At 50.4% G+C, this 9,297-nt stretch overlaps 1 protein-coding gene and 1 pseudogene across 1 annotated transcript in view; one reads left to right on the top strand and one right to left on the bottom strand.

Annotated features, from left to right (window-relative positions):
- LOC142566154 (uncharacterized) overlaps positions 1 to 8,843 on the bottom strand; it is a 17,406-nt gene extending 8,563 nt beyond the window's left edge. The window contains exon 1 of the mRNA XM_075676994.1: positions 8,375 to 8,843. Within this exon, the coding sequence (XP_075533109.1) occupies positions 8,375 to 8,693 (319 nt within the window). The 5' untranslated portion in view covers positions 8,694 to 8,843. The remainder of the gene's footprint in view (positions 1 to 8,374) is intronic.
- On the top strand, positions 5,841 to 6,015 carry LOC142566451 (U2 spliceosomal RNA; annotated as a pseudogene).
- Positions 8,844 to 9,297: the final 454 nt, after the last annotated feature.

Here is a 9,297-nt window from a genome sequence, read left to right as displayed (position 1 = left end):
CAGGCAGCTCCCACTGCTTTGTCTGTAACGTGGTATTTAGCCTCTCAGTTCGGACGTATGTACCGACACCAATAGGAAATATTTTGAAGGGAGGTAGGCGATTTTTTTTTTCTAAATGAAAATAATTTTCTTTTGGTGAGACTCAGTTTTTTGGGGAGTCTCCTCTGGTGAGGAACCAGGGCGACGTCAGTGCTTCATCCAGTGTCCTAACGGTCGGCGTACGACCACACTGTTGATGAAATGACGTCAGCGCAGGAGCTTGACGCAAGTTTTCCGGCAACTTAGAACGAGAAATTAGAAACGAGAAGATTTTCGCGAATACACGCAAAGTGCCTCGAACGGGCAGTCGCGCAGCAATTTTGCGTGCAATTGCGGGCTTCTTTCATGCTCGGAAAAACACATTTCTGTAGCACGTACTGAGTAACAGAAAGCTGTATCGGGAGTTTTTCATGTTGCTCTACAATTCTCTCATTGAAACTTTTCATCTCGTTATAATATTATAGAAGTTTATTAATTAATTATGTCTAATTATGTAATTAGGCAGAGTGCAAAAAATAATCTGAGCATTTCCAAGCGACGGCAAACAAGATTACCTTGGTTTTGTCTAGCGACGTGGCATGTGAATGTTTTTAATATTTGGCTCAAGTTACGTGGGACAAAAAATGTAATGCAAAAAAGGGTAACACGTGCAGAGCACAAGCCTCATGACCCACTACAAACGGGCCCAACTGGGCTAGTGCAGAGTAGGGTATAACCCCTGGTCGACGCTTGGCCAGCGTCACGACGCGTTAAACCGTCGTTTGCCGGCACTTTATTAAAGTTATCCCTATCCTATCCTAAGACGTGCAGACACGGACACAAGAGAAGTGGACAACACGAACGCCGACTATCAACTGAAGGATGCACTGAGGCGAAAAAAAGAAAGAAAAAGACACAAAACTCATCTGCGCATATTCTGCGCATTCCAGAGCATGCGCAGATGAGTTTTTGTCTTCTTTCTTTTTTTCGCCTCAGTGCATCCTTCAGTTGGTAGTCGGCGTTCGTGTTGTCCACTTCTCTTGTGTTCGTGTCTGCACGTCCTACCTTCTTTTGCATTATAAATCCTTACCAACTAGCTCAGCTTTCTGTCGTCCATATTTAGTCTTGTGAGGAAATAAAACGAACCCTCGCGCAAAAAGAAAAAAAAAAGGTAACAATAAAAGGACAACTTTTTGGGGGGTGCATTGACTTACACAGAATGGACAGCAAAGGCAATAGATTTTGTTTAAGTACGAATGAACGCAGCCGCCGTAATTTTCTGGATCGTTGCTCGTCCACCTCTGTTTGATTCACGTTTTCGGAGCGAAATAAGCAACACCTGTCGCGTATGTGTAGTAGCCAAAGCTTCAAGGCATAGTCGAAAAACTGTGTTTACGTAGTGGGGTGCTCAAATACCCGCAAAAAAACTTGCCGGCCACGCGATTCTTTTGCAATTATTTTTGTAATGAACCAGAAACTATGGACTATTTCTTTCTTTCTTGCCGGTGCTTCTCCTCCCTCCGCAGAATGTTCCTCATATTTCCAGTTGGCTATCTGAGTTTAGCACTTACAGCACCAAACATTTTGTCCTTTGGTGCCTGTCAACTAGGCAAAAGTCATGGGTCGATGATTACTGCTTTACACAAGTTCACTGAAGCGTCTGGAAGGTTACTCTGCTAGGGTACCGACCACGGGACACATTATCTTTTTTTCCTAAGTTAATGTATAGGCCCTCTCAAAATTTGTGTTTGCATTTAGGTGTCCAATGCTTCGTTTTCAATGTTTGCCTTCCCCGATTTTCGTATCTTGTTGGGTGCACTTTTCAAATAACCCAGTGTGGCCAATCCCTCCTGTGGGTGCAAGCCATGTTTTGAGGCAATCTAACCTGCAAGGTACTTATTTCATTTCACCCTAATTTATACAAAAATAATTGATAACAGTTCACAGCTGATAACTTCAACGCGCGAGAACTTCACCGCCTGATTCATCGCCGATGCCCCAGAGTGGGTTGCGCCATTTCACTAGGAAACAATAAAAAGAACAACGACGCGATTCTAGTCATTCTCGCAAGGCCTCTTGAGCGGGAGCAATGGAAGCAATGGACCGCCTCCGTTCGGCGAGAAGTTTCTTATCACGCTTTCTTTTGTCATCTCGTTGTTTGTTGCACTCGATCATGTTTGCACGGGTAAGGGATGAAGTTGATCACGGCCTACCCATGTTTTGGTTAGGTTTGTCCTCAGTGCAGCATGCGGGTTCAAGGCTGTAGCAAGCATGCGGGAAAACTGGGCACCTGGCACGTGTATGCCGAAGGGGGAGGACGAACAGCAAGCAGCAGCCTGATTCAAGCCCAGGTACCAGACAAACCCGCGGCCAGGGTAGCCGTCGCAAGCGTATGCGGCGGGGGGCGTGCGGCAGCAGGCTCAAGTTCTTCCGCGGCCAGGCTCTACGTCGTGGCCGAGAAACCGCCGGTTTTCCGACATGCGGCACACAGGCTTTGTACCGTCGTCTGTGCCGCCGTTCATGCTGACCGTCGAAATCTGCGGGCACCCCATTTCCATGGAGCTGGACACAGGGGGCCAGAATGTCAGTAATGGCCGGGAAACTATTCACGCGTACTTTCCCCGGCGTGTCCGTCGAGGCTTAGGGCGTGATGCTGCGCAGCTCCTCCGGGCAACTCTCCCAGGTCCAGGGTCAGGCACAGGTCAGCGTTCGTTTTGGCGACAGGGAGGCAACCCTACCCCTTTACTTAACGAAGGGGGTCGTCGCCGACGCTGCTGGGCCGAAACTGGATTCATGCACTGGGCGTTCGTCTGCCAGAGTACCCGGAAGCCAGCCTGCAGGTGGTGCAGAGCTGCCAAATCTGCCAGGGGCATCAGCGAGCCTCGCGTCCTGTGGAAAAGCACCCCCTGGCCGTTCCCACAGAGACCCTGGTCCCGCCTACATGTAGATTTTTGGGGGACCCTTTAAGGGCCATTGCTTCCTGGTGGTGGACGCCTTTTCCGAAGTGGGTGGAGGTTCTACCTGTCACAACTCCATCAGCAACCGCGACCATTGCAGCGCTACGACAGGTCTTCGCTGCCCAGGGGGTTGCCGGATGTCATCGTGTCCGACAATGGTCCTGCCTTCGCCAGCGCAGAGTACCTGGCCTGGCAGACGAAAAACGGAATCCGCCGGATGATGGTTCCGCCGTACCACCCTGCTTCAAATGGTGCAGCCGAGCGGGTGGTACAAACCATCAAAGAGAAGCTCAAGAAGAGCCAGACTGGGGATTTCCGTATGCAGATTGCCCGGATACTATTTCAGTACCGGACAACGCCCTACGATGTCACTGGCCGTGCCCCCTGTGAGCTTCTGCTGGGTCGGATGGTCAAGACACCCTTGGACGTCTTGCATTCGGACCTCCGATCCACAGTGATCTTGAAGCAGCTGAAGCAGAAGCTGGCTGCTGACCAAGGATGCCGTCCCGGGCCTTTGCCAGAGTCGGGAGCTCCAGTATTCGCCAGGAACTTCCGTCCTGGCCCACCCTGGTCTGCCGGACAGGTGGTGTCTCCTGCCAGCGCCTCATCGCTGCTCGTCCGCATGCCAGACGGGGCCATGTGGCACAGACACGCCGACCATGTCAGGCCTCGCCTCGGGACCTGGCCAGCCCCCTCGACGGCCACTTCTGAGTTCCAGCCCGCAGGATCGAGGACTAGCGGCAGCACCAGTCGCTTCCAGCGGAGCACCACCCACCTCGGAGGCGGCAACCGTAGCCAGTGATGCGGCACCCGTTGGACCGGTGTCGAGCCCGGCACCACTCGCAAGGCCGACCACTACGGACCCTCCGGATGGAGCGAGGCTGGCTCAGGCAGCACCTGGCGTTGCCACACCCGACGCATCAACACCGGCGCCCAGGCGGAGTACTTGACAGCGGCGGCCACCGGATCGTTACTCGCCTGGATAGCAGGCAACGCCGACCCAGCTAGGGTGGAGGACGTTGGACGCTTGTTTCTTTTATTTAACAAACAAACTGGGGGTTAAGGGGGTGTAGCAAGCATGTGACGCCCCCTCAGGCATAATGTTTGTTCGCCGCTAGGCTCGGTGGCCTGCCAAGCTCGGCAGGCCACCACACTGCCGAGCTTGGCACATTGGTCACCGCACTGCAATAAACACCGACGAGCACGGCTGCTCGCGGTCAGTCATCGTCGTTCAGCACCACCGCGCTGCGTAGCGTCCGTCTAACGGAGGGTGCCTCGAGCCCTCCCTTGTTCACGAACCCGGGTGGATCGTGACAAAGGCATCTCGTTTACGCTCTGGATACCGCTTGCCGCCTTTACCGTTTGCCGCTTCTTTGCGTGTTGCTTCTACTAGGGCACACGACTGTACAAGTGCATCGTGTTGTGTGTTTGAGCTGCTGAGGCCTGCAAGGACTGATTTTGTTGATTTTATGCGACCCGTTAAATCGTCTCACCACCTGCCACGCAGTTTTAATTTTTGGATCTATTTTATGCGTGGCTTCGCGCATGTTGTACTATTGCTAGTTGCTTCATGCAACATTGTTGTTGTGTTGTTGCTCGTTGCTTCATGCAACATTGTTGTTGATTTGTGTAAATACAAGGTTTTCGCCTCTCTTCGCTTGTTAGGGACTTAAATCACGCTGTGTTTTTATCTGAATGATTACAGGCAAATGCTCCTTTAGCAGATATATTTATTTTGCCCAGGGACATCTTCTTGCTTAGAAAATGTGTTAGAAAAGATGTAGCTCAGAGCGAGGATCGCTGCTAGCTGCTGCATATATTACTGTTCTATATTCGCAGAATATTTCGCGTCATGTTTGTGAAGTCGTTACACCTTGATACTGTCTGAGCAGACTTAGCACGCAGAATGCGTGTGCATTTTGCACTCTTTTGAGGTGCAAGAGTGCAATGCCTACGCCGTAAAGGACGAAACCCGGCCTTGTCAACAGCGCCCATGGATCTATCTATACCGTGACCGCGCTGCTTCGTCTTTAAATACTTTAAATATGTCGGGTGGCTTCTTTCTTCCATAACAACACAAAAAATATGAGCCGCCATTCCACTCTGTGGAGGTGGATGACCAACGAAGCTGTAGCGCACGCACCACACAGGGTTATACAAGGGTACATGTGTTTATTTTCATCATTTAGTAATGGAAGTGACGATAGCTTCATGATTACTGTGATGTACACTCATTGGTTCGGTTACAAAATTAGACAGATTCTTGGCCAAAGTTAAATCTATACGCGACCGTTGTTGAGTAGTTGAGTGACTTGGATTGGTGTGGCACTTCAAACGAAACTCTTCTAGCAACAACTAAGTGAACCATTTCTTGCCTGGTTTTGAAATGTCCACATTGTAATCTCCAACGATGATCACAGGGGTAGTGTCATCATGGATAACCCATGCAAAGTGCGTAGTCATGTACTTCTCGATATCACACTTGGGTGTGCCTGGATATATATACACAGTGGATATCACAATCCCGTCTTTCGTTTGTGCCGTACAGACAGCCCCACGGTCGGTGGCATCCTCCTCTTGTGAGTCAAGGGTGTACATGCGTTTGGTCCTTTGCGTGTATGGCAACGCCGCCTGCTCGTGAATCCATGTGCTGTTCACAAACGACTGCAGCATGCCCATCGACTTGAACCAACGCATCTTGATTTATTTAGTTCATTTATCATTAGTTATTATTACTATTATTGGGGGCGAAGTGCTTGAAGCTTTCTTCACCTCCACCACGGGTCGGCCCAGTTTCCACTATCTCCGGTATCGGCCCGCGCTCACCTTTCTTATTGTTGACACACAAACACGAAAAATACATGGAAATCTTTATTATTATTATTATTATTATTATTATTATTATTATTATTATTATTATTATTATTATTATTATTATTATTATTATTATTAGAGGAGGAAGAGGAGTGCTTGAAGCCTACTTCGCCTCCGCCGCGGGTCGGCCCGGTAGTGCGCTATCTCCGGGATCGGCCCACGCTTTTTTTTATTGTTGACGTACGTACGGATACAAAAATACATGAAACCCTAGCCATATACAGCGTCGCTGTAAGAAACTAATAAGTTGGTAAGGCTTTAGTAACAGATCACTAAACGAATTTCAGATTGCGAGAACTGCAGCGGGAAGAACAGTTCGTCGACGTACTCAGCGGAAGTGCCGATCGGTGGCGCAGCGCTAACTCACGCTTTTATTCACCGGTGCCTTTAGCGACTTCGTTGACTAGTGTACGCATTTGCATTAACAAATTAATAATTTCTCTTCGTGAGGCGACTTTGACGGCACTTATTCGGCGATGTCATGTGTATTAATCGGCAGCAAGATAAATACAATATGTGCCGGCATCGTGCCGTACGGAGTCGTTTGAGATATATGTGCCTGTGGCAATGATGTGTGCCTATTATTGAGGTATAGAAGCAGTACTACAGTAAGGCTAGAACTTAAACAAAATGTCGATTGCTATAACCCATTCTTCAACAAAACGAAGTGGCTACTTCACACGAGCTCCGCTTCGTATAACTGGGCTTCGTTGCGCTTGTCTGCGGGACGCACCCGGCACGTATGCAGAGTGGTTTGTCCCAAACTCTCGTAACATCGTGTATATGTCTGCTCTTATAGAGGCCTGCGCCTTTCCTGCAGCTGTCCCCGCTCAAGAAGCGGTCTGGCACCCGAACAAAGGGGGAATCGCAGCCGCGAACTTTAGCCATCGTTTTTGCAAAGTGTTGTCTCCTACTGCGTCCCGAGTGTTAATTTGGAAGCGGCCGCTAGGTGACTATCAGTGGCACCTCTGCAGGCGGTGCTCTACGCGTATCGGCGGTGTTCTACGCGTGGTCGCGAGTTAGATTCCCATCTGCCACGGCCGCATTTCTCCCTATACGGCGTCGCCCACAGCCTGTGCGTTGCTTTGGGACACTAACCCGCCCCTCACATGCCTCTCGTCGATATGACGGCCTATATATAGTAGTTAAAATATTAAGTTTCCACGCAATCTATAGGTGTGGGTTTGAATCGCTCTAACTGTATAGAACATCTTTAAGCTCTGGCGTTCCCTTATTCGTCTCACCATTTAGGCAAAAACTACAAATCTTTTTTGTCCCTCAAGTACGGCAACTTCAAAAAAAAATTCTTCAAATGTGCTGCATTGTGTGCAGTTATGACAAGGACTTAGTGGGACGCTTGCCATGGTTTGTAGGTAGCTGTAGAATACATGGCGCATTAAAACTTTTGACTAGCAAGGTTAAAATCCTTAGTTCTGCCATCTCTGCTTTTATGGCTGCGTGTTCGGTTTGCGTCATTATCTGGGCATTGTGATATGTGTGCATCATATTCGGCTCAAACTGCATTACACTCATATTTTAACCAACATTCTTCAGATGCCAGAAGGTGACGTATGGGAAAATAACTGGGAAAGAAAGCATTGTTTTCGCTCAGTCGTATTTGAAGAAATAACCGCAGGTATGCCGTTCAGCTCTCTAAGGTATTGCATTCCGGAGCAGTTTGTACTGAATATGTGTGCAGAGAAGCAGCGGAAATGTCTTCTGACTCGCTTGAACATGCCATGCGCGAACTTTTTAATTACTACATGTGCATCCAGACTACTGTAGAAATGACTTGTAAACACATTAAAACGTGAATTTCGTGCCTGAACAATGGGCTTAGATTTACCATGGTGTACTCTCGTACAGAAGACAAGCGTGCGACATTGACCAAAATTACATTATATAAACAAAGGTGTACTCGATGTCCAGTATACATCGTGCACACTTCTCATCCTGCGTGATATACACGCCTATAACCAAATGCAAGCTAGCCGAGAGCGCCGTTCTTTTCTAAATGCTCGCGTATAGCGCAACATAACCGTCCTATGGTTATGTGTTACAGTGACAGCTTTTGAGAGGAACTATAGCGTCGGTTTGAGTGAGCTTGAGTGAAAAGCTTGAGTGAGCTCCACTGTTACGATTAAGACAGTCATGTTACACGATGGACAAGTCACGTACACCTCACCCTCACTCCTGCGATCGCGCTGTACGCAAGTGCAGAAATGGAGGTCGTGCCGGCGAGTGCATGGCGCTGGTCGCCGAGCGCGTGCGCGACCGACGCAGCAGGCACACGTTCTGGCGCCCCGCCAAAGCTTGGGAAGCGACACGTTTCGAGACTCGTTTGGCGTTATCGCCAAGAACCATGTGTTCACGTCACAAGCGCGTGCCTGCACGCTTGGTCGCGATGAGGCTGCTGCGAGCTGGAGGCTAACGCAGGATCACTGGTATAGGCGACAAACACACATCGTCGACACATTCGTCCAGCACGCGCGTAAGCACTGCTATAGCGCCGTCTGCGCGGGTACCTGTGTGCACCCGGAGGTGGCCCACGAGCTCCCCGTTGCTGAGGAAGGAGACGCCACAGTAGGAGCACTGGAGGCGCTTGACCCTGACCGGACGGAAGGCCGAATTGGGCGACCGAGCCAGGCCCACAGGCGGGCGGCAAGCGTCAGGCGGCCGCGGCGCCTCGTCGACGGCGCTTCCCTCGAGGCGCGAATCCGCGCCGCCGTGCAGGTCGACGGCTGGCGCGAAGGGCCTCCAGAAGACCACGTCCTCCGCGGGGGCGCGCTGCCCGAGGGCGGTCGAGAGGCCCCATCCTTCCATGGCCAGTACGCACCGTCCCATCGGCGCCGCGGCCCGAGCGATGTGCCGCGAGCGACAACCCCTTCCCAGATTATGCTTTATGAAGGCTTATTTCGGGGCGTGAAGCCAAGCCCACCGGCGTCGATAGAGTCTCTTCTTTAACGAGCGCTTTCAGGCTCGATAAGGGAACAATAAGCGAGACGCGGGCTATCTCGCAGCTCGAGTGGCATCCTCGCGTAAAACAAGAGGCCTCGCTCTCGCTCCCCCACTGACAACCTGGTGTTTTGTCTGTTTTCACTTGCGCTCATATCGGCATCGAATTGATTGGCAGCAACTTCTCGCGCGGAACGGTCGTGGTCACGTGCGGAATGATCTCACGTCAAATGTCGACCACTTCCTGGCGCCTGCGCAGAATGATCAGTGCGCGAAATAACCGCTCCTTCCACGTGCATATCGGCAATTCGCTCTAAAGGACACATTTGTCGATTTGCTGCATATGTACGCTTGATGGACTGAGGTTTCGAGAGTCGTTGCCGTATACAATCGAAATGAGGAGGCGAGCGTTGACGCTGTCGACAATGTTATGATTGTTGCCGACTCTTGCGGCGATTCTTCGAGTCGCTATGCCTTATTTACACTATCTATA

The sequence above is a fragment of the Dermacentor variabilis genome, unplaced genomic scaffold, assembly GCF_050947875.1.
Source record: "Dermacentor variabilis isolate Ectoservices unplaced genomic scaffold, ASM5094787v1 scaffold_12, whole genome shotgun sequence".
NCBI classification, from domain to species: domain Eukaryota; kingdom Metazoa; phylum Arthropoda; class Arachnida; order Ixodida; family Ixodidae; genus Dermacentor; species Dermacentor variabilis.
The sequence above is the reverse complement of the archived record's forward strand: the minus strand, read 5'-3'. Positions and strand labels throughout refer to the sequence as shown.